This window comes from Anabrus simplex, chromosome 1 (genome assembly GCF_040414725.1).
Source record: "Anabrus simplex isolate iqAnaSimp1 chromosome 1, ASM4041472v1, whole genome shotgun sequence".
In the NCBI taxonomy this organism is placed as follows: Eukaryota; Metazoa; Arthropoda; class Insecta; order Orthoptera; family Tettigoniidae; genus Anabrus; species Anabrus simplex.
The window spans coordinates 439,016,325-439,043,181 of NC_090265.1; the positions used below are offsets into that span (position 1 = coordinate 439,016,325).

Consider the following 26,857-nt stretch of genomic DNA (forward strand, 5'->3'; position numbering starts at 1 on the left):
TTTTGTAGATTCCACATATTCTTGGATTTCTTTTCTAAGTATGATGGCCACTCCATTTTTTGGCTTCAGGTCCTCCACTGTAATACAGCCTGTATCCTTCTTTCAGAGAAATCTCTCCTGTACCCCTCTTCTTGGTCTCACACAGTCCAAGTATGTCTATATCCTTTTCTTGTATATACAGTATTTGTATAACTGTTAAATTCATACTCAATCATAACTCAAAAAGTTTATTTATTTTTTGTAAGTGTTTTGTTTAATTAGGTATAAATAATTTAGTTATTAATTACAATGACTTGTTTTCATGTCTATTTATATATAAATGTTCTTTTAATAATTTCAATATAGTCGTGAACCACTTGGTGTAAATAGTGCATTAAACTGGTAAGTTTTGTTAAAAAAATATTATATCAGGAGGCTGTCGTAGCTGTCCATCAGATGTGTAGCATATACTTAGATAGTCTATATGGAAGAGAAATAATGCATTTTCATTTGCTTAATGCAGAATAATATGGTTCCAAACTTTAAAATTAATTTCCTGAAAAATCTATACAACCTGACATTCCCCGTTTTTGCAGTATACAGTACGGGTACTTACACTTCATATATAAAGAGCTAAAAGTGTGATGCACTAAAATGACAGCAGTACTGAGGGAGTACTAAGGGAAATGCTAATTGTTAGAACCTAGTAATATCACCTTAAATAATAACTCAAGCTGTTTAGACTTTTTTTTTAATTTAGAATTATTAAGTTTTGCATTTTTACTTCAAATATTTACTAGATTCCAGTTCCAGACAAGGAATAAGTTTTATCAACTATTTTATCTCCCACTTCTGTCCCTCTCTTTGCTCCCACCATTCGTCTTGATGCCCCAGGCGGGTGCCCAGATCGTTTACCCCTAGTTATGACTGCTTCTTCCCTTAACCTTCCTTCCATTATATCATGTAGCAACTAATCATGTCCCAGCTTATGCCTAATCTAGACTAATTGTATTTTGTACAATTGTCTTCGCAACACTCTTTCTACGCCAACTCAACCGAGTACTTGAACGGTATTAAGTTTACTGAGCTGGTTTATTTATTTCCAGGATAATAATAATAATAATAATAATAATAATAATAATAATAATAATAATAATAATAATAATAATAATAATAATGAATAATAATAATAATAATAATAATAATAATAATAATAATAATAATAATAATAATAATAATAATAATAATAATAATAAGAAGAAGAAGAAGAAGAAGAAGAAGAAGAACTTAACACAAACCGTATAGAGTGATGCATGGTAATGAATTATAAAGCATCAGAGAGTAATGTCAATTGAGATAAACTTACCAGGAGGTCCACAATGTATGGAGCAGCAATGGAACCCAAGTGAGACATGGTTGAGCTAGTACCTACAGCAGTGTTACGATTTACAGTTGGGAACAACTCCGTTGTGTACAGCACGATTACCGAGTACACAGCACTAATACACAGTCGACCGACCATGGCAATGGACATGATGACGATAGAATTATCTGAAATAATAAAAAACATCAATTATTGATAGAGGAATGAGAAAGGTTCATCTAAGAGAATACGAGAAGACTTAATCAGTAAATGTCTTTGAAAATGTGAAATTAAAACCATGAGGATTCCACTCAGCAAAGTGAAATGGGCAATGTGTATCTCTGCTCACTTCAACTTCGGCACTCTCCACATAGAACAACCTGTGACAACTGAAATTCTCAATGGTTACTGTATATAATTAATTCTCATTCATGAGTTCTATCTGATAAAATGTTTCTCTACCCATCATGCTCGTCTATTTATGCACAGCATTCATCTATACTTATACTGCGTTAGTTACTCAGTTAACTATTTACCTAGCATCATGTACGTCTTCCTTTTGCAGTCTGTTTAACAGCTATGCACTTCTGTACTGGCCAAGACACAGGGGTGGATTTAGAGGGCAGTCCACAACCCCCTTAAGCTGATATTTTGGCAAAGAAGAGAATTTTCAATGAAATAGATTTGTATCTTATTGCTGTTAGGCAAGCACGCCAATAAGGTGCTGACTGTGCAAAGCGGTCCATTATTCTATTACGGTGTCAGAAAATATTTGTATGCTGCAAGATGATTTGGTGTTAAGTTAGAGATCTGTGTGCACTGTAGTAAAAAAATAGTGTTTCATGTTTGATTTTGTAAACAATGTGAAAGTGTATTGCAATTTATTTCAAATAAGAAATTTAAATTAAGCATCCAGGCAGTTTTACATCATTTGGTTTTTAGGGCTACTCAGAAACAGAATAATGACAATGTTGAAGATTATCCTAGCAGAATACATAGTGTTGATAAAACGACATTGGTTGATCTATTTCTCATATTGCTGAATTTTTCAGGAAGTGAAAAAAAGTGTACAGTGAATATTCCAACTAATTTTTAACGAGATATTATATTAACGATCAATCAATTTCTGAGATATATCACTTGCTGTGTAACCCTTGGACATTAGACAACCTCTTATTCTCAGCATTTAAGGACACTTTTATTCTCCGTCCCGCGTAGTAGGGAAAATAATACTAATCCACCAGTGGTAAAAGTTCATATAACCACACTTCAGCTGAAAATTGTAGTGTAGATACATTGTAGTATAGATACAGTACATTTAGATAGTGCCGTATCTTGCCTGCTATATTCGTGTGTTATCTTATGTGTGTATCTATTAGAGCGCAGTATTAATAATAATTTGTCTAAGCATTTAGCTTTGTTAGTAATCTTTGAGTACAGTAGTTCTTCCAAATTTCATTTCTGTTTGTGCTTAGTAGTGACATAAGGTACCGGTATCGTAATTAGGATACGTCTGAAAGTAGTTTAAAATTACTGTAGTGTACTGTACAGTAGTATACGAGTAATATCCTATTAGAATTTAGTGTGCTTATTTTATTATTGTAAGGTATCCGTAGAAACTCTTACTAAAATTTTGTTGTTGTAATTAGGATAGGCTTAATTGCAGTTTGGAATTGTGTAGTTCTTGTGTATTACTTTCGATATTCAGTAATTAACAGCAGTTTTTATCTTATTAGGGGTTGTAGGATAAAAAATAGTGTACGACTAAGTAGTATTGTAGTGTAGTCGGAAGTTATAACCCTTCGTTGCACTGAATATGGTCATCGTTGTAATATATATTAAAAGGATATCAAATTGGACGTAAGATAGTAGCTTCATAGTGCCAACACAATGCAAGCAGTGACAAGTAACATTTCATCAGTGGTCGACACAGCTAGTGGATTCATCCAGGATGATGATACAGGTTGTATGAGTGCAAAGGACAGGAGGAATGAATGGACGATTCAAGAGTGTTATTAAAATGTTCCATGCCTTACGTGTCAGGTACAACAGGCATTATTATACAAAAATGCAAAGTGTACATATAGTATCTAAAGTTGAGGTTAGAAAGGACAATGCTGAATGTTAATGTGATAAGATGTTATATCTTGAAACTTAGGTAAGGTAGATTTTGATGTAAATACGCTGACGAAGGGAGTTAAGGCTCCCAAAACATGTACGTATAAATTACTCAAAATATATTGACAGGGCGGACCAATCATCCGTTGTACGTTATTGCTATTACGAGTCAATACGGATCAATTAAGGACCGATATGGTCAAGTTTGTCGACTTTGATCGCATGAAGCCATGTCAAGCCAGAGAGCCTCGTCATGGAAGAATACTATTCTCTACTAGATACTCTTCGATTCTCTGATCTTCCACAGCTTCTAAATATACTGAACAGATGGCAGAATGTTCCTAATAACTCACATGCTGCTAAGAGAAAAGAGTCGACATACGCACAGATGGAAATGTGCCAAGTCGACTAGCCTTCTGTCTGACCATTAATTAAGCGCAGGGACAAACTCTTGAAAAAGTGGATGTCTATGGTGTCTACTTCCCCAAACCAGTATTCGGTCACGGCCACTTGTATGTTGCACTATCTTGGGCAAGATCGTTTGAAAATTTTAAGATCCAGATACACCCAAATAGTTCAAGCACAGTGAATATTATATGAAAAGAAGTGTTACAAACTACATTATGAATGAATCGATTATTATGTACTGGTATTACATGTTCATAACATTATTGAAAAGACAGTTAATACAGTATTCTATTTATTACTTATTTATTCTATTTATTCTATCATGATAGAACAAATAAGTCAAAGAATTTATTTTTTTATATATCTCTGAGATCAACAGCCGATGAAAAGGTAACATTTACTTTGAACTGCTACACTTACCTCTAGGAACAGCCATAATGGAGAGAAGAGAAATTCCAGATACCAAGTACATAGCCCCAGATGTGGGACGGCGACCGACCCACCGCAGGATCGGAATTGGCATCACATAGCTCACAGCTTCCAAAGCTCCTGCAATTGCAATGTAGATGTATCTGAAAAAAATACAGGAATTGGCCATTATATAAAGAGACAGAAGTATTACTAGCCATACAAAACAATAGCTATTTTATATAAATGAATGTCCTTCCTAAAGTTTCTTGTGGGACTTACAACACTTTTACAAAATCTTTCTTTTTTTTTTTTTTTAAATGATTCTAATGGCCGTATTTTATTGCTTATTATGCATCTCTTTCCTCAAGGATCACATCTGATGACATCTTTACAATATGTCATTCTTTAAAGAGTAGATCAGTTTCTCTTCTCAAATACAGTACGCTATCATTCCAAATTTACTTTGGGGGTTATTTCTACCCACTTAATGAACCTACTGTATTAGAAGCCACACCCTCTCATGGTTTCTTGTGATGTTGAGGATACCGATCGGTTTGCATTAATGAGTTGAATCACTATTACTAGACTGTCATTTGTAAATTCTGTATAACTTTCATGAAGTTGTCAGAGTTTCAGAAGGTCAATAAGGGACATTTTACCATATTCTTCTTCACGAGGCCTGAGCAGTTAATACGAACACAGTCCCCCAAAAGACTCCCTACATTTGACATCACCATCTCAATCCTCACTACCTTGTGCTGCATTTCAGTTAATCATGTTTCTCTTTCATGATTTATTTCTTCAGAAGTAAAATCTAATCTAAAATTTCCCCTTCTTGTAAAGTCTAGGACAAGTCAAAGAAAAGTATTTGATATGTCTCTAAGAGCAACAGCTGATAAATAGGTAACATTTACTTTGAACTGTCACACATACCCCTAGGAACAGCCATGATGGAGAGCAGAGAAAATTCAGATACTCCTCTCAAATGTCATTCCAAATTTTCTTTGGGGTTTTATCTCAGATTAGGTATATAAAACTTGGAAGAAGGTTCATCTAGCCATCAGTACATAATAAAAGTTGTGCAAAATTAATTTCCGATTGTTTATGTGCATGCATTATTACTGTACAAGAAATAATGATCAGAATCTATAAATTTGACAACATTAATAGTCTATATTGGTCCATATTGACTCCTTACAGTGATGAATGCACTGCACTGAATAAACAGGAGATAAAGAATCCACCTTTTCAATACTAATAAAAATATGATTTAATATATGTTAATTACTCATACATGTTTTGAAAACTGAACATGTATTTATTTTAATCAAGTCATTGAAATTGTGAAATACTATCATTGAAGAAGAAAATGATATGTTCTCGAAACATATACGAGTAATTGACATATATTAAATTGTTTTTCGAGGTGGGTTCGATTCCCACCTCAGCCATCCTGGAAGTGGTTTTCCGTGGTTTCCCACTTCTCCTCCAGGCAAATGCCGGGATGGTACCTAACTTAAGGCCACGGCCGCTTCCTTCCCTCTTCCTTGTCTATCCCTTCCAAACTTCCCATCCCCCCGCAAGGCCCCTGTTCAGCATAGCAGGTGAGGTCGCCTGGGCGAGGTACTGGTCATTATCCCCAGTTGTATCCCCCGACCAAGAGTCTGAAGCTCCAGGACACTGCCCTTGAGGCGGTAGAGGTGGGATCCCTCGCTGAGTCCGAGGGAAAAACCGACCCTGGAGGGTAAACAGATGATGATGATGATGATGATGATTGACAAGGCGGATCTCCTGTTTATTCAATGCAGTAAGTTTATCAAAATAATGATCAAACAACCAATCAATCATCACTGATCTGCATTTAGGGCTATCATTCAGGTGGCACATTCCCTATCCATTATTAACTTAGTATTTTCGTAAAAGATTTGCATATCTATGGAACACCTCCCTTGGTAAATTATTCCAATCACTAATTCCTCTTCCTATAAACTAATATTTGCCCCAATTTGTCCTCTTGAATTCCAAATTTATCTTCATTTTATGATCCTTCCAACTTTTAAAAACTCTCCTCGAGCTTATTTGTCTACTAATGTCATTCCACACTACAGTTCCATTGACAGTTAGAAACATACACCTTCATTGAACAGCTTGCCTCCATACTCTTTAAGACTTCCCAAGCCCAAAGTTTGCAGCATTTTTATAACAAGCCCAAAACCAATCATGCTGTTTTCCTTTGTATCTTTCCCAGTTTTCATATCCTGGTAAGGATCCTTACACTGGAACCATATTTAGCTGGGATTTTAACAGTGACTTACAAGCTTTCTCCTTTACATCATTACTACAACTCTTAAATACCCTCATAACCATACAAAGCGATCTGTAACCTTTATATGCAGGGCTGAGTGGCTCAGCTGGTTGAGGTGGTGGCCTTCTGACTCCAACGTGGCAGGTTCGATCCTGGCTCAGTCTGGTGGTATTTGAAGGTGCTCAATTACATCAGCCTAATGTTGGTAGATTTACTGCCATGTAAAAGAACTCCTGCAGGACTAAATTCTGGCACCTCGGCATCTCCAAAAATCGTTAAAATAGTTACTGGTACATAAAGCAGATACTGTTACTGTTATTGTTGTAACCTTTCTTACAACCTCATTGTGACTACCTTAATGAAGATATTTTCTTATGTTAATAACACCTCGGTACTTAACAGTGGTCTCCACGAGGTACTTTCACCACATCAACACAGTAATTAAAAGTAAGAGGGCACTTCCTCTTGCTAAAACTTATAACGTGACATTTCACTCCATTTACCATCATACCATCATATGTTCTCCAACATCCATCTTATAACTTCTTCTTGCAGTTCCTCACAATCCTACAACTTATTTATATTACTGTATACAGTATTATCATCATCCACAAAAAACTAAGTTCCAGTTCTTTACTCATATTTATATATATATCATACCCATTTATATCTTTGCAATTGCGTTTGTCTTTGCTTCGTAATACAGTCATCTACCACCTTCCTGATGCTCTGTACACGCACTGCCCTGAAAGCTGCCGAGTGAGATACTTTGCTTTTTATGCAGGAAGAGTTTTTAAAATATTTGATGAACTTTACCTTGTAACACACTGATTGCTATCTCGTATTGTCACAGCTAGTTATGAAGGAAGGAGCAAGGAATTAGGATGATCCCAACGTGAACAGAGTCTGCTTTGACTCAAGTTCATGGCTCATCTGCATATTTGGGTAATAAAGGAACTCACTGTTATGAGTGTGCAAATGCTTAATTAAGAAAATGGATAAACGGTGCAATAAGTGATTTTAGTGATATCTTATTTAATAAGTTGAATGTTGGAAGTGCAACTGTGTTATATTGTCATGCCTACAGTGATAAATTAGAAGTTAGAAAAACTGAGTAATGTTCAACATGGTGACATCAATGATGGAATAAACATGCACGAGACATGTTACTGCCATGTCTTCTACAGAGACATTACATCGCATAACTTGCTGAATCGTCACATAAAAGTTGAGTATAACAGAATTGCTACTCGTGCTGAGGAGTAGTGGACTTCCATCTTATTCTTAAATGTAAGATATCAGGTACATTATTAATTGAGGATCCACATCAACCATCATCACACTGGATGGAATTTTAAGGCTTTTCATTGTATTTCAATGTGAGATGATCAAGACTGAAGATGGATTCTTCTAGAGGACTTATCCTAATCACCATGGCAGCCTACCGTAATTAGGAAGGCTGGTAGAAATGGACTTTAAGATGCAAGGATACTTCTGGATTACCTCAACTACCAGTCATCATTTCCAATGCCACATTTCAGATGAATCAGAAGGAAGAAATAAAAGATAACAACAATTTAACTTACTTTCTGTACTTGTTTTCTGTAAGACTCAATTTAATGATAATGTTAACTTAGTGGTATACAGAAACACGCAATAGTGATTATATACTTCCATATAAGGTTAGCATCAGGAAGGGCATCTGCCCATAAAACAGGGTCAGATTTACATGTGTGACACAGTTTGCACCCGCGATCCCAAAGGTATGGGAAAAGTGATAGAAGAAGAAGAAGAAGAAGAAGAAGAAGAAGAAGAAGAAGAAGAAGAAGAAGAAGAAGAAGAAGAAGAAGAAGAAGAAGAAGAAGAAGAAGTTAACCTAGTGGTATGATTCTAATAGAGCTCCATCTTCTCTCTCATTGAAGTTCTTCTAGAATATGGATGGTCTACTTGCAGTGATATTCCCTAGTTTTCTCAGTAGAGTTGGTGATTGAAATCTTCAGCACAAAACCAAGTGTGTTAGAAATAATCACTATGATAAAAATACATTAAAGTAAATCTGTTCTAAATTAGTAAAGAAAGTGATCACGAAAGTAATATTTGTCATGTTTATGCATTTCAATGGCCTTTTTTCTTGGAATCTGTTGTATCATCTCATGTAACCTCGTGGTGTGTGAATATGTTAGAGATTCAACTTTAACTCAATTTCTCTCACAATCAGTGTGAAAAGAATTAATATTTAATAATAATTTGTTCAAATAGCATGCACTGACAGGAAATAATAATGATAATTGTGTGTTAGAGCTGTATTTGTATTTCATGGTGCTATTAATTCGTGTTACTGTGTATGATAAGTAGGGCCCAGATTTATATGCACTAAAACCTCCAAAAATATGCATGCATATATGCACTAAAAATGTTGAAAATTTGCACGAAAATATGCACCAAAAATAAAACAAATTACACATACCAAATGCATTATTTAGTTTTAACTGTGTTAAATTGATAAACATGTTTCATTTCTTGCAAAATGATACATGGAAACAAGTTATCCACAGTTTTTTTAATGTTTTTCAGGCATCAATGACTTTCTGTTGTCAGAAAGAATTAATTTATAAGCTGAAAATTATTGATTAGAAGAGTATTGTCATTTATGGATGTATGTTTGGACTGTAATTTTCTAGTTTGTTTATACTGAACAAACTAACTTGAACATAGAACAAGTGACTGCCAAAGCTTCACGCCCTTTCATGAGGTAATAATTTTTTTAATCACTGAATATAAAACACGGGACACTACACGCTCTAGTTCAACTAGAATTCATCCTTAAGGTATGATGAAAATTCCATATTCTTATTTGGTGAGGATTTCTTTTTTTTGGGGCGGGGGGTTAAAAACTGGAAGAACGTAAACATTGGTAACCTCTGAAGTGACCATTTTAAATGCCTGGGCTTGAGCTTTTAAACGGCTAACAGGTAGCTGGTAGTGAATATGTTAAATATCTGAGGGTATTTGTTTTTAGTTTGTGCATGCGGTTTCCTTTGAAACTCTGTTTATGGCAAATACAGACATGGATCAGATAATAAATAAATAAAAGTAAACAAAAAAATTATAAAAAATAATCTGCACAAAAACCTTTCAACTACCACTGGACTTAAGATATGGTATACCTGGCGATTTGGCCACACGGTTAGGGGCGTACAGCTGTGAGCTTGCATGTGGAAGATAGTGGGTTTGAACCCCAATGTCAGCAGCCCTGAAGATGGGTTTCCATGGTTTCCCATTTTCACACCAGGCAAATGCTGGGGCTGAACCTTAATTAAGGCCATGGCCACTTCCTTCCCACTCCTAGCCCTTTCCTATCCTATCGTTGCCATAAGACCTATCTATGTCGGTGCGACGTAAAGCAAAATTGTATCAATCAATCAAGATATAGTACAGCAATGGAATTCTTCCCCCCTAACGCTATATAAAGATTTTGTTAAGTTTGACCATTTCCCAGAATGACAATCTAAATTTAAATATAGTTGTGTAGTCACTCATCAAATGGCACCAATATCAAATTGTAGTAGCTTTGGTGTGTTTTGTTGGTTGGTTTGAAATTCTCTAAACAACAGATGACTTGCAGGCCTTTATAAAGGTAGAAAAATTGAAGTACTTTGATCACTTCTAAGGGCTAAGAAGCTTTCTTTGTTTGACAACTCTAGATCTAATTTTCAAATATTTGCATAAACGTACCAATAGTGATATTGATTGCTGTGTGGAAATGGATGAAAATGCAATTTGCATTGATTATTGCAAGGAACTTGATCACTATACAGGAAAAAAAAGACATAGCTAAGGAGTTAAGATGGAGACTACATCCTAAATTTGTAAACTAAATTGTTAGAAATGTCAGGCTAGATAAATAATTATTTTGGAAGATCTAACATGAGAATTGCTGCATGAATAAGTAAGACAATACTTCAAGCATCAAAATATATTTCAAAAAGTAAATTATGTCCTGAAAAAATATTAACACAGTATTGTCTTTAATTCAAATAATTGTACTAAATTAATTTTATCAGATATTCATATGATTTAATTTTTTTTCCTTTTTTACTTTTGCAATAAGTAATGCAGTAGTTCTAGAGTCAAGATACCATTAAAGTTATTAATATGGGGATCTTAAAAGCCAAGGGGCTGCCTGGCCGAGGCGGTAAAGGCATGCTCGGTTCGCCCGGAAGGACGTGGGTTCAAATCCCCGTCAGGAAGTCGTAAAATTTAAGAGATGAAATTTCCACATCCGGAGGTGCATATGGCCCTGAGGTTCACTCAGCCTACACCAAAAATGAGTACCAGATTAATTCCTAGGGGCAAACGCAGCCAGGCGTAGAGCTAACCACTCTATCCCATTAAGTGCTGAGGTTACGGATAGTGGAAGCCTTTACCTTCCACTCCTCCAAGGGCCTTCATGGCCTGTATGGAGAAGACTTTGCTTTGCTTTACTTCTTAAAAGCCAACAAACTTCCCCGGGATTTGGACATGCAATCATAAATGCATGATCAAGCATCTCTACAATTGGGGTATGTACCCAGCATTTTTATGTGAATGTGTTAAATGAGGAAGTGGGATAACATACTTATCAGCTGTGAAGTTGTCTGCATTCAGTGAAAGAGCATAATAGGTCATAGCTGTGACACCCCACAAGTAATAACAGATGAAGAGCCGCTTGCAGAGTTCTCCATTGGTTAACAATGATGCTAGCCGCTGGAATGATGCCATGAATCGCTCCATGAATGTCCTGTCATCATCTTCAGGTTCAGGCTGTGGTGGCTGTAAAGGAAATAAATGTTGTTTACTACTATCATTTTCCTCCTGCACTTCAGTCATGTGAGAAGGAAATTCATGATTATAAACAAATCAGAAATGAAATTTTCATACAGGAAGTGCAACTATTACAGAAGCATATGAATGTCTCAAACATCATATTGAAACATTTGAAATTTGATACAGGTCACAAAGGCTTTTACTAGCCATGGACTACAAGTAGCAAGTCTGCCTCTTTCCCAGAGGCCCTGGGTTTGATACTGGGTCATGTAAATATATTCACCTGTACCTGAGGGCTGATTGTTCCTTTTCGTCATCTGAATAGCCTGACTGAGGTGCATAGCACAAGATGGCACAAATGGTAGTGTTGTTCGGGTTAACCTTTATGAGGAGCAACCGATCACTTATGAGATTTACTTTGACTACACTGTCTCTTAAATTTTCAGCTACAGCTACTGCAACACCATTCTCATTTAAGCTATGCCCATGGAATAAAAAAATCTTGTACCCCTCTCCTATGTCCTTACTCTTTGATCCCACCCACTTAGTCTCCTGCACGCAGGCAACGTCCATGCGCCAGTTCTTCAAAACACCAGCAAGTTGATAGACTTGAATGTTGAATGTTGATAGACGCTAACTGTAAGTGCTATAGTTATTTCTTTAGGCTTTCTCACTTCTCACATTGCCCAGATGAGGACAACATGCCTTGCTTGCAGATAATGCCCTAGCACTGATCATAACATTCTTGGTCATAGTCAACATTCACTGACTGCCGAGGTTTCTTTAACCCATTTACGTCTTATGATGAGCTGTGGTCACATGCGGTGTTTTGGCACATGAATCAAATGACGAGCTCAACTCACAATGATGCAATGCCTTGCTTATCTTCGTATCTTTGCAATATAATTTCTAAAAGTACACACTGTAGGGAACTAGAGGCATGTACTGTCTGTATTTCTGTATGACACTGGAATTGTTCAATAACAGTTTATTTTCATCAGTATTCAATATTCATTATGCAGTAGAATTGGTTTCACAGTAACATCGATGAGATTTGAAACCACTTGTAGACACTGTCTTAGATGGCGACTATGGCAATAATGCCATTTTAAAAAATGAATCTGAGTTTGAGGGTAGTGATAGCAACAGTGAAAGTTACTGAAATGAGCAAAACATTGAAGAAAGTGAGAGTGAAAGTGCCACGCCAGGTTCTTCCAAATGTGTACAGCCGGTGACATTAAAAGAACCGTGGTGATTGGAAATTGGAGAAAAAAGACTATAATCAATCCTGATATTTCATGGATACAGTAGTGTTTCAGAAATACTTACAAGAAATTTATAGTCCGCCCACCGTCCAAAATTGCAATGCTTTTAGAGTACACGGATCCACTCTTTTTGAAATTATTTCAAATGAAACATTTGTACCACAGCCAGCAGTCACTCGAGGAATGAAGAATGGGTAAGTCAAAACATTCAATGGCATGAATGCAAAATCTGAGTGAATTACAGTAGAAGTCTGCTATAGCGAGAACTCTGTTTTAACAAGTTTTTTTCTGCCCCTTGAAAATACCTATATTAAACTGTGTACTGTTCTTCGGTGATTGCGAGAACCCAATCACTGATGCATCCATTTTTACGAGCGATTAAGTGTGTGTTATATTTCCATTATCAATATTTATGCACTGCAGAGATTATATTGAATGCAATCGATCATATTCGGCTAGTTTTCTCGCTATGTGCACTAGTGAGCTCTTTCATCGACGATCGAACTCGTAGGTGATGTCTGAGTCGATTAGTAATACTCCTCGACTAGTGTTTTGTAAGCAGAATTTGAAATGAAAGGGTACGCGTTTCTGTAATAAATGCGTAAATAATGTTGCCACTAGCAGTAGTTAAAATAAGGGCTGAAATAAACGATTGCATAATTTTAATGCTATGTATTGAAATTAAGTAAGAATGTGATACATCTCAAAATACGGCGTAGAGTAGATGACTGATTTTAGAGGTTAGTTCATTCAGTAAAACCTCATTGGGATGTTTCTGCAGAGGAAAGAGAATGCGTTAAGTGAGAAAACGTACTGTTGAATACACAAATAAAAGCTATCCAACAGTTATATGTAGGCCTAAACACTTCATATGTGTTTTTTCTTTCTCACTTCGACCAACCTGAGTCAAAACTCGAAGGTGCGAGTTTCAACCTATGCACAACCATTGAAAGATGCAGGTGCCTGTCCTCTTACCGGATTTTAATTTCGTCTTCAATAGTCCAGCGATTTCACGCCTTTTTCAGTATCCATACCACAAGACAAATATGCACCATACTAGTCAACACACAATTATGTTTCTAATCCGTACGTATGCTATCATGCACCAAATATTTGCTACCCTCCACTGTATCATTCAACACAGAATACATTTCTAACTTCTGAATGGATTATGAAAGACAAGCACAAACGGGCTTATTGGGTTATTCAGCAATATCAATGAAAACCAGAATGCAAAATTGAACTTTCCTGAGGGTAACGGCTTGCTGCTCGAAGGTATAATTTACCCTGTAAAGTTCAGGAATTCAAGGCCATTTCCCTTTTTTGTGCAACTTTCCCAGACCTGCCTCCTGTGGTGAGGGCTCTAATATGCATTGGAAATCATGTTCCTTTCACAGGGGATGACAAAGAACATTTTCAGGGCTAGGAAAAATGTGATCAATTTCAACGGCAATAGTGAAAATTTGTGATGCGATAAGTGACGTATTTTTATACAGATTTAATACGACATGAATCGGTAATTCAAATTTATGAGGTACTAAGCGAGAAATCGTCATAATGAGGAACGCATTAACAAGGTTTCACTGTATTTTTTCACGTCTGGTTAAATTCTGGGAAAAAATTATAGCAAAAAGGTTATCATTACTCTACTGGCACTTGAAATATATTTTCATGGTTCATTATGAGGTTAAGTTAGGTTGGGTGACGCTGTTTGATTAAGAAAACTGAAACGATTGCCATTGAAGCCACTGGAGTGATATTACTCGAATTTTTCAGAATTAAATTAACATAAGCTTTCACATCTCAGAATTTAAAAAATAACTAACGAGTAAACCTAGTGTGAAAATATGCGAAAACGCAAGTGTTGAACAAACAGATTTCTGTTGCATACCAATTTTAATGTGTGTGAGTTTAATATCAGAATTTTACAAAAATCAGATATAATGACAATCCGCTATAGCAAGTAAATTTTTGCCGTTATGAATTCTCACTATAACGGACTTCTGCTGTATTTGCATTAGTTTTTATTTTATGCATGTGTATGTGTGATAGGTACGCTCAAACTACAGGCAGACAAATTAAATCTGATTCCACAGTCAACAATGTGGTCATTTATTGTGACTTGAATGGGTTAAGTGACCTCCTCATAGGCAAATGTCTTGCTGAACTAATGGCCTTACCTACCTGAAATGGCAATCATCCCTAACATGGCAAGCAGATGCTGCTATGTGTGCCTATAGCAATGTCTAAGCACAAAGCTACCTTTCTTAATACTTATACAAAAAAGTCAATAAGCCATCAAGAGGAGATTTGAAAACTACAAAACTTGTGTTATGTAAGTAGGCAGAGATTATTTATTAATATAAAGAAGAGATTACATGACTATAGTGTTATCACCCTGATGGGAGATTCCTCATCAATTGTTTACTTTACCAAGTCTTTTCTTAGACGATTTGAAATTCCAATCTCTAATTCCTCTTTGTGTAAACTAATACCATTTTTACACTGACTGACAGAGCAAATGCAACACCAAGAAGGAGTGGTCAGAACTTTATGCCAATTGCAGGGTAGACTGACGTCACTGAGGTATGCTCATGATGTGAAATGTGCCGCTGTGCTGCGCACGTAGCAAACGATAAATGGGACACGGCGTTGGCGAATGGCCCACTTCGTACCGTGATTTCTCAGCCGACAGTCATTGTAGAACGTGTTGTCGTGTGCCACAGGACACGTGTATAGCTAACAATGCCAGGCCGCCGTCAACGGAGGCATTTCCAGCAGACAGACGACTTTATGAGGGGTATGGTGATCGGGCTGAGAAGGGCAGGTTGGTCGCTTCGTCAAATCGCAGCCAATACCCATAGGGATGTGTCCACGGTGTAGCGCCTGTGGCGAAGATGGTTGGCGCAGGGACATGTGGCACGTGCAAGGGGTCCAGGCGCAGCCCGAGTGACGTCAGCACGCGAGGAACGGCGCATCCACCGCCAAGCGGTGGCAACCCCGCACGCCACGTCAACCGCCATTCTTCAGCATGTGCAAGACACCCTGGCTGTTCCAATATCGACCAAAACAATTTCCCGTCGATTGGTTGAAGGAGGCCTGCACTCCCGGCGTCCGCTCAGAAGACTACCATTGACTCCACAGCATAGACGTGCACGCCTGGCATGGTGCCGGGCTAGAGCGACTTGGATGAGGGAATGGCGGAACGTCGTGTTCTCCGATGAGTCACGCTTCTGTTCTGTCAGTGATAGTCACCGCAGACGAGTGTGAGACGAGGCGTCGGCGTGGAGAAAGGTCAAATCCGGCAGTAACTGTGGAGCGCCCTACCGCTAGACAATGCGGCATCATGGTTTGGGGCGCTATTGCGTATGATTCCACGTCACCTCTAGTGTGTATTCAAGGCACGTTAAATGCCCACCGCTACGTGCAGCATGTGCTGCGGCCGGTGGCACTCCCGTACCTTCAGGGGCTGCCCAATGCTCTGTTTCAGCAGGATAATGCCCACCCACACACTGCTCGCATCTCCCAACAGGCTCTACGAGGTGTACAGATGCTTCCGTGGCCAGCGTACTCTCCGGATCTCTCACCAATCGAACACGTGTGGGATCTCATTGGACGCCGTTTGCAAACTCTGCCCCAGCCTTGTACGGACGACCAACTGTGGCAAATGGTTGACAGAGAATGGAGAACCATCCCTCAGGACACCATCCGCACTCTTATTGACTCTGTACCTCGACGTGTTTCTGCGTGCATCGCCGCTCGCGGTGGTCCTACATCCTACTGAGTCGATGCCGTGCGCATTGTGTAACCTGCATATCGGTTTGAAATAAACATCAATTATTCGTCCGTGCCGTCTCTGTTTTTTCCCCAACTTTCATCCCTTTCGAACCACTCCTTCTTGGTGTTGCATTTGCTCTGTCAGTCAGTGTATCTCAACTTGTCCTCTTTAATTCCAACTTTATATTACAACAATCTTTCCTACTTTTGAAAGCCCCATTCAAGCTGATTCATCTGCTAATATCATTCCACGCCATCTCTCCACTGACAGTTTGGAACATACTGCTTAGTCAAGCAGCTGATCTCTTTACTCCCAAGTATACCCAGCCCAAAGTTTGCAATATTTTTGTAACCTTTTGTCAGTAATCACTAACTACAGTATTTTTTAAATTTTAAATAGGTCAAATAAAAATAGGAATTTGTTTCCTACATTAATCTTACAATCCTTCCTCTATGATTTAGGTACACATGTTCAAGAAAACACAAAATTATGGTAACTTATGAGTATTTATGTGTTTTTTTATTTCCAGCTAAACAATTCATGACCGGGCGAGTTGGCCGTGCGCGTAGAGGCGCGCGGCTGTGAGCTTGCATCCGGGAGATAGTAGGTTCGAATCCCACTATCGGCAGCCCTGAAGATGGTTTTCCGTGGTTTCCCATTTTCACACCAGGCAAATGCTGGGGCTGTACCTTAATTAAGGCCACGGCCGCTTCCTTCCAACTCCTAGGCCTTTCCTATCCCATCGTCGCCATAAGACCTATCTGTGTCGGTGCGACGTAAAGCCCCTAGCAAAAAAAAAAAAAAAAAAAAAAAACAAAAAAAACAATTCATGCAGTTTGATTTAGAAGTTACCACAGTACATTATAGTTCTATTTATAACAATCTCCTAGATACGTTATGTTAATACAGTCGAACCTTGATAACTCGTATCTCCATTACACAAATTTTCAGTATCCTATTCTTCATGCGTATTAATTTCTCTATTACCCAAAATTCAATTAATTGAATTCTTGATTTCTCGAAGCAAACATATTCTGTAACTCTAATTTTGTACAACATTAACTATGCAGTAAAGCCAGCGTCTCCTCGCATTCACTTTGCCGTATATCTCAACCAAGCAGCATGGTTTTCTACCAGGTGGCTCTTGTCTAACAAACCTGGCCACTCTGCATAGCTTTGCATCACACGCCATTGCAGCTAAATCACAGCTGGATATCTGCTACGTAGACATTTCGAAAGCTTTCGATTCTGTTGACCATACTCTATTGCTCCATAAACTCTCCGAACGATTTAATATACATGGCAGTCTACTGACCCTTCTTGCTGACTTCCTACATAACCGTTGGCAGAGAGTGGTAATATCAGGCACTTCATCCTCATGGTTACCAGTCACCTGCGGTGTCCCACAAGGCAGTACTCTCGGCCCCTTGCTGTTTTCTTTGTTTATGGACGATCTGCCGTCCGAACTCAACGAAACAGCGAATACCCTACTCTTTGCTGATGACTGCAAGATATTTAGGGAGATCAGGAATCCAGCAGATGCAGCTCTGCTACAGTCATCGCTTAATGTCCTCTCGAACTGGTGCCGTACTTGGAAACTTATCCCCAATCCACAAAAATGCAGCCACATGACCATAACACTGCGTAAATCTCCTCTACCGACATCATATTACCTACTCGACAAGCCCATCACCGTGGTTACGCAACAGCGTGACCTAGGTGTAATATTCGATACAAAATTACAATTTAAGACCCATATAGAAACATATACAACCAAGGCTATGAAATTACTAGGCATTCTCTATCGCTTCACAGATATTTCTGACCCCGTTGCTCTTCGCCACTTCTTCCTCACGATCGTTCAACCTCTCTTAAACTACTGCTCTCCGATTTGGACAACAGCCGCCCCCTCCAATACCAAGCAGTTAGACAGAGCAGTGTCCTTCTTTGCTGCAATTGTAAGGAACAGAAACCCCAAGCTCAGAAATCTGTCTACGCAGCAGATATTAATGGCAATTAATGTGTCACCGCTGCACATCAGGCGACAGGTAGCTGACCTGAGTTTCCTCCACGAGATCTTAAATGGACATTACCGCTCAGAACATCTTGTTTCTCTCTTCTCTCTCCGCGTTCCTTCCCGCTCCACCAGAACCAAAGACCTTCTCCACATTCCCCACACTCAGCACTCAATACTTCAACGATCTTTCCTAATCCGCCTCCCAACACTCTTTAACAATATTAATAGGAGACAAGAGCTTGATATATCATCAAATAAAAGTGTATTCGAGAGGTGTGTAAATAGTATCTTAAAGATAAGTTGATGTGAAGGGATTATACCGCCATCTTGACCCACGATGACTTGGCTATAAACATGGACATTCTCATGGTTTTCGATTTGGACAGTTATTAGTAGGATGTGTACCTGATCTTGTTATATTTTGTTATGTTTGTTATATTTTATTATGAAAGTTTAAGTTTGTTAAATAGTCTGTTGACAGTGCAAGTGAAATTTGCTCAGTGTAGCTGTATCTTGTGCTTCGTGAATAAATAAATAAATAAATCTATGGTTTGTACTGTATGTTACCGTTTTTAAACTTACTACAGTACATCATTTAGGCCAACTTTGATATGTTTACATACCAGTTTATCCGTTCATCCCTGGTTCACTGACCATAGGACAGAAAGTGAAAGTATGATAAGGCTCTATGGATCATACCCCTACAACACATTATTACCAGAAAAATCTGTATCGTCTTCTTGATCAGGCATTCAGTGTCTGCTTACAGTCCTGTCAGTGTAAAGCATGGGGAAATGTCTAAGTCACTGAAAAAGTTTGAATGATAATAGAAGTGGAGGAAGGTCAGAAACTGCAGCCGAATATGGAATTTCTCGCAGCACACCATCTACAATATTGAAAGATGAAGAGAAGATTCACTTGGCGGTAGATAAATAGTTATTTATACCACAGTGGAAGAGACTTAAAACATTAAGTTTCCTGGAGCTTGAAGATGCTACACATCACCGGGTGACTCATGTAAGAGACAGAAAACATTCCAATCACTTGTAGCTTAGTGAAAAATTTGCTAAAGAACTATGAATATTTTCAGGCCAACTCTGCGTGGCAAGAAAAGTTTTAACTTCAGAATTGAATTGTACAAATGGTAATGTTTAGTGAACATTTTACCAGAACTGTTTGAAGAGTACAGTGTTAATGACATGCTTAATGCTGATGAGACTGCTTTCTTCTACAAATGTTTGCCTGGAAAGACACTGACCTTTAAAGGTGAAGAGTGTTTCAGAACATAAAGAACTAAAGAAAGGGCCACACAGTGATGCTGGGAGCTAATGTGACAGGAACCATAAAACTAAAACTTCTACTGATTAGAAAATCGGCAAAGACTCCCCGTTTTTGTGCGTCAAGTTGTTACTGGTCAAGTATCAAAACAACGGGAAGTCATGAATGACAAGCTCATTTTTCAAATCTTGGCTGCATGGTATTGAAAGGAAGTTTCATTGTGAAGGGAGGAAAATCCTCCTTTATATAGACAATGGCCCTGCTTACTGAGGAGTTGATGGCAGTGCACGTAGAGTTTTAGACACCAAAATTAACATCCAAGGGACCAAGGGGTGATCTAAAATTTGAAGCACTGTTATAGGAAGAAAGTTGTTCAGAGAATCCTAAGAAGAATCAAATCCAAGGAATCATTAACGGACATCAACCTACGAGAGTCAGTAACAATGCTGAGCAAATCATGGGCTGATATGAAGCAAGAAACTATTGTAAATTTCTTCCAGAAAGCAGAATTGTTGAAAGATGACCCAGGGACTGCAGAGCTCCTGAAGGCTTGTTAATTGCAAAGCTGATTTTGAAGCTTATGTAAATGTGGCTTCTGATGTGGTAGCGGCTGAGCATCCTACGGATAGAGACATCATTAACAATGCTGCTGAGCAAGAAGAAGAAGAAAATGATGGATTACCAACAAGAGTTGGAGCTGCACGAACCCTCTCATGTAATGTCAGCAGACCAGGCATTAAGTGCAGTGGCTGTTCTTCAATCCTACACAGAGTCAGTCAAATGTAAACAATAGCGTTCTTGTATTAATAACTGTTGTCAAAAAACAATGTGGAAGAAAAGCAGTTAAGAGTAAAAGACACACAAAACTAACAAATGTTTTCGCAAGGTGTTAACAGAGGTATGTTTCATGTTCCACTACTGTATGTATTCTGTCTTCAACGAGTTATTATAATGTAAAGTAATAAAATATTTCGAGTTTGGTTAAATAATGCTCTATACAGTATCAGCCCAGGAGTAGATTATGATCTATGCATGCTCAAAAACTGGAATTCTATACATATCTTGAAAATGTTGATAACTAAACAATTAAAATGAGCTCCAGAAGTGATTTGAGATATATTAAGGTTCGACTGTACATACAGCAAAATAATTTCCATACTTGGAATATGCCCCAATTTAAATTACAAATTCTTCTCTCTGCTTGATGACATTACAGCTGCAATTGTATAAAAACTAACCCGTCAATGCCAGGTTCAACAGCTAGTAATAGATAAGTAAAATGAATAGTGTGTGCCCGTTCACACGTCCGCGACAGCTTTCAAAATGGCGCCGACTGAAGGTATGGGCCATGTAATCTATAGGAAGCAAAGAATAGACACCAGTTGCGATGACACAGAAGGCCATACACGTCATGGAACGGTCAAGTATTCAGGGTGAAACGGACAGTGGACTGTCTACTGTATTGTTTTACAAAAAAAAGTAGAAAACTTGATTGTTAAGAAAACTCCATCTTAAATTTTCTCAACGGAGAGTGAAGACGGAATTACCGACCGCGGTATAATTCTTTTAGGAATAACAAAGGAACTAAAGATATATTAAAGGAAAAAGCATCGGAAACGAGAAGAAACAAGTCAAATCACCAAAAAATAGCATAGTTGACTCGAGATATTAAGAAGGAATCACCTACAAGAGCTACGAGATACGCGTGGGTGGATACTCAGCGCAGTGATCTATAGTCTGCAAAGGGAGACCAAGCCAACATAAAAAGGATCACACACAAGAACAGAAACATCTCCAATGATTGAATCAGAATAAAAATAAGTTTTCCTCAAGATCTACAAGAAGGGCAGACAGAGAATAGATGCACTGAAATCATTACCAACGAAATCGAGGATACGTCGGAGAGCCACGAAAGAAATAATAAAATTAAGGATTACAGACGTCAAAAAAGAATTGTATAATGGCTGTACACTGCACTATAATCATTAATTTAGATGCTGACAAGAGGACCATGAGGATGATGTGCTAAGTACACATGATGGACCAAGCTGGGGACCAGTACATCTTGCTATACGACCGAGCCATGATGAGGAAGACGACGGGAAATCATCCGACCGAGCCATGATGAGGAAGGCGATGGGAAACCATCCAACCGAGCCATGATGAGGAAGGCGACGGGAATCCAGACAGCACTTCCGTGATGAAGAAGCGGATGATGTACCAGATGTCCAACCTATGACCTAACCGAAGACCCAACTACATCCATTTGGGAGCAGAACAGCTGGACCAGGGACAACCATGAGTGAGCTAAGTCATTTACAATATTTAATCGCATAATTTTGGTTTGCCTACACATGTACCTTAGGTATGTGCCGATGGGCCAATTAGAGACCGATACATAAGAAATGCAAGTGAATGTTACCAACGAAGTGTGAGATATTTAAGTCCGTAGTTACATGATCTAGCAATATAGCAGTAGTTTCTGATGTAATGGATATATACGTCATCGTATATCAGTCAAAATACACGTATGTAGCGTGAGGTTTGAAAAAGAAGTTTGGAAACAGCTGATCATAATGACATACTGGCAGATTACAGAGATTTCATAGTGGTAAAGCTACAAGTCGACGTCACGATTGGTTGCGCGCGGTGTAAAAATAAACAGATGGAATCACGCATTATTTTGCTTCACAATAAGGGCATTGAACTCAATCATAGGTTATGAGATATAGCAACTATTAAATGTTGTTTTAAGAAACAGTGTGGTACTTTGACATGGTCGTGTGTTTGGGAACGCGACGAGTTATTATTGAGGCTACGATGTTAAGATATTATATGGATGTTGAAATAAGGTTACGATTGTGCTAACTGGAGGAAAGGTATGAGTTATATAGTGATATGAGAAGTTTTATTCGCACTACGCAGGGGCCATTGAGTGCCTGCAGTTTAAGATATGCCACACTACATTTTTTTTTAGATTCGTATACGTAAGATTACCCACACCGCTGGAGCGACCTAAGCCAAGGTATGAACAGAATTTACTATTGTAGAAGTATGCTTGTGACGGAATCGTATGTCAACTTTAGATGTGTTGTAATGAATATCGGAATACAACGATACGTTTGATAGCTGTATTTGACCAAATGCATTCACGACACGATATATATGAGAGTATGTTTCTGAACACCGCGGCATAGCGCTTGCATAGTAACTGCGTATGAATAAAGTAGCTTGCATTGAAGTAGAATGTTATGGAATATAACGAAGGAAAGGGACATTGAACCTAAAAGGACATGTGTATGACAGCCAAAGATTATGTTGAAATTAGTTAGATAGCTAAATAGATTAACATTCTCTGTTTGAACTTACATTTTCTCAACGAACTATAGCTAGGGAAAAGCTAGAATAGGAGCCGTATTTAACAGGCACTAGGAACGAATGCCTTAGTTTGTAAGAAGTTATCCATGCACAACGAGAACGTAGCAATAAAACATGAGTTCGGATTTACTCAGATTTACTCAGATTTACTTAGATTTACTCAGATCTATTCAGATTTATTCAGATTTATTCAGATTTATTCAGATTTATTCATACAGACTTGTTCATATGGAATTATGCATTTAAGTTCACTCATATGGATTCATCCGGTTAAATTTACGCATCTAGAGTTACTTATTTGAGTTCACTTATATGAATTTACTTATTAGTGACTTGTCATTGACTGAGTATTAGCTACAATTTACCATGTGATGTTTTTCAACGCTCAATCCTAATTGGATCGGCGAGTAAATATATCCGTGATACAGTTCAGTCCTCCGATTTAAAAATGATGTTTGGGTTCAATTTAAGGTTGAACTTATTAGTGGACTTGAGATACACTTCGGCTTAACATTGTGTCTAAGTGAGACTTGTTTAATTAGTCTTAAAGCAAATGAGCTATCGTAACAAGTTGATTGTGTTGGTATTACACCTATGTCTCAACTGCAGTATGGACCTTAGATGTCCAGTGATCTATTGTAAATATGTACATATTCAATTTTTACTTCACGAAGGAACTGATCTTCATAGTTTAATACTGGATATTGTTTCCCTTTCTACAAGCCAGCGCTGACTCATAATCTATACTTCTTTTCACGCAATTCCAAATAATGCCTCGCATAAAATGCCAATTTAATAATCCAATATTTTATCAATAAATATCTTATTTATTTTCTACAATTGTATATGTCATGAATTCTTCCATTACAGCCTAGTTCATAAGTTAGTTGCTAGCTAAGAGAAGTATTGAGTAATTAAGTATTCCATTTAATCATGACCAGTTCTCACGTAGTCAAATAATCAGATAAAATTTGTCGACGGTTACTACTATTATGTCATGAGTTTCTATAGGCGTCACCCGTGAGTTGCTAATCTCTTCGTACTCACGTTAAGCGTATCCTGTAGTAAGATTACATGTCTTACTTGCCATTAGAAAACCCTGAGGTATCCGCTGAGCGACCCCATTTCGTCTGACTAGGCTGCCCAACGACGAGTTGAAATGGAGGTATCGGGTATAGAATGTAACGTTCGAAGAGACGCAATTGTTACAAGTGGTAACATTAGTTGTATCTCAATTTTAGTCCTTGTTTCAATAAAGAAATCACAAACCTATCTGTTTTCTAGTACTTTATTTTTAACTTTACAGTTTAAAAAAATTGTAACCTCTGATGTACTGATGTACTATAAGACATTTGAAATGACTTCAAACTGACCTTGGTAACAGCATCTCCATTAACAGCTCCCATCGGAGTGGTACGAGTCAATGCAAGTTGTTTGTCAGCTTGCCGTACCACAGCCCAGGCATCATCTCGCCGTCCTTGAGATAGCAGCCATCGTGGAGATTCAGGAATAAACCTATAAACAGAAAAATATTATCCATATTTGGAATATGCCCTGAATCCACTTCAAGATATTCACAAAAATGTTTCCCTGTACAGGTACAGTAGTTTTTATCATGTTAATATAAGAAATGAACATTAGTTTACAGAACAAACCATAACAAAACCCAGTTTTAAATGTGTCTCTAATAACCTACATAAACTTTAATTTAATAATACTATTCATTTGCATCTTAATGAGATGGTTCAATGCACATTTCAAACAAATCTCAGTTTGGAAACATTTACATCATTGACTTTAGAGCAGGCTAAGTATTTTTCATTGCAGTATGGTAAAATCTTACACAGAGGAAGTTAATGAAGATCCTATTCCTTTTTTCCTTATTTAACATTTTCTTCTGATTCCAATACTAGTGTATTAGATTCCCAAGAGCAAGGGATTTTTCAAGCCTACTTCATCAAACCCTTCTGGATGACTTGAAGTTTACAGTAATCCTGAGTTTTATCAGAAGTAATTCAAGGTTGTACCATTTGTTCCTGTTACTTCCATAGAAGTTAACAATGAGTATGGGAACTGTGTAGATGTACAAGTAGACAGAATATGCAAGTTCATTTTTTGAAACAGAACACAGAAGTCATTGACAAGTAACTTTCTTCCATAGTGGGTTATGCCACATATTTAACTTATATTTTTATTCATTTTATTATTCTTCCTCAAACTCTTGAAGTTGTCGAAAAAGACAAAGAATACCAATCAAGTTCTACGTGACAGTGCTACGAAAATGAAAATAAAAAAATACATACACATAACTGATTTTGGTACAAGGATATAAAGCTATGCTTAATGAATTAAAGAATTTAAGTCTACAAGAAAGGGAGAGAGGTTGAAAGCATAATTAAAGAGGCATTACTCTGTTAGTCACACTTAACAAAATTTATAGAAATGGCTTTACATCACACCGATACAGATAGGTCTTATGGCGACAATGGGGTAGGAAAGGGCTAGGAATGGAAAGGAAGTGACCGTGGCCTTAATTAAGGTACAGCCCCAGCATGTGAAAGTCTGAAAGTGTACAGAGTTCAGCCATAACCAGTTCTACACAGTATTTCTCGTATAACTTACCAGCAGCAAATGATCAGTAATAATGCAGGGAAGGAGAGAGCAAGCTGCAGGGTCTTCCAGTCTCTCACAAAGTATGCGATGAGGGGTAGCAGCAACATACCAACAGGATATGACATGTTGTAGAGGATACCCAGCATAGTGCGGCGCTTAGCATTCGACACTTCAGTCACTGAAATGTTAAAAATATTTAGCTATATCATCAAATGCAGAAAACAATCATATTCCAGTTGAAAAGAGTACTATAAAAAGGACAAGTAATTTACATAGGCAAGGACACAGTGAATATATACATCACAGTGAATGCTCAGTTGAACTTTATACAGATCATTTTGATGGTGAACACATTCACCATAGCCAGTGCCGAGTTGAACTTTCTACAGGTTATCTTATGATTTCTGTCATCTGAAAGCATCTTAACCTGCGATCGGTGGCATGGGGTCTTTTGTGACCTGGCGCAAAAATGATTTTGTTTGATTGTTTGAGACCTTGGCGGCCAGAAAACCTCTCCTCACGTTCCTTGCCTTTTATCTGAGGTTAGTGGCATTGTAGTGAAGGGTGTTCATTCTTAGAAAGAGGGATTATTGACTAGCAGTTTGGTAAAGTGTCTTGTTAGACCCCGCACCACCACTCCCATTCGTTGGAAGTACTGTAGAACAGCAGCAGTGTTGAGTGTACCCAGTGACTTACTTGTGATAATGTCAAGAATTCATTCAGTCAATCCCTTACCACTGAAATGAATTATGAATATGAGGCAAGGGTGTTATTCCTTTGTTGTCTGTGTAAGAGGGAGAAGTTTTAGTGAGAGTGAGGATGAATTAGAAGTAGTAGACTCTAACAGTGATATGCGACAGAGCGCTAATGAAGAAGTAGTATATTTTAGTGATGACGATTTACCTCTTTTTTCAACGGTTTGGGCCATAACAAAAAACGGATGCCGTTACAAACTGGACAAAAATTCCTCATCCTAAAATCTCACGTACTCGAACCCAAACTTTGACACTCATTTGTCGGGAGTGAAACTTGCGAGAGCTCATCATCACTTGAAGAAGCTTTGAGCAGTTTTTCATGAATGATATGTTGCAACTCACTGTAAACTGTACAAATCTGGAAACTGGAAGAGTCCGAGGAA

The 26,857-nt window shown here is 37.9% G+C and overlaps 1 protein-coding gene across 2 annotated transcripts in view; it reads right to left on the reverse strand.

Annotated features, from left to right (window-relative positions):
* LOC136856916 (organic cation transporter protein) overlaps positions 1 to 26,857 on the reverse strand; it is a 457,434-nt gene that overhangs the window by 25,536 nt on the left and 405,041 nt on the right. For both annotated transcript variants that reach the window (XM_067135162.2, XM_067135163.2), the window contains exons 6-10: positions 25,729 to 25,897; positions 24,480 to 24,621; positions 11,203 to 11,396; positions 4,289 to 4,440; positions 1,346 to 1,530 (exon numbers count right to left, since the gene is read on the reverse strand). In XM_067135162.2, coding sequence (XP_066991263.1) covers positions 1,346 to 1,530; positions 4,289 to 4,440; positions 11,203 to 11,396; positions 24,480 to 24,621; positions 25,729 to 25,897 — 842 coding nt within the window. The remainder of the gene's footprint in view (positions 1 to 1,345; positions 1,531 to 4,288; positions 4,441 to 11,202; positions 11,397 to 24,479; positions 24,622 to 25,728; positions 25,898 to 26,857) is intronic.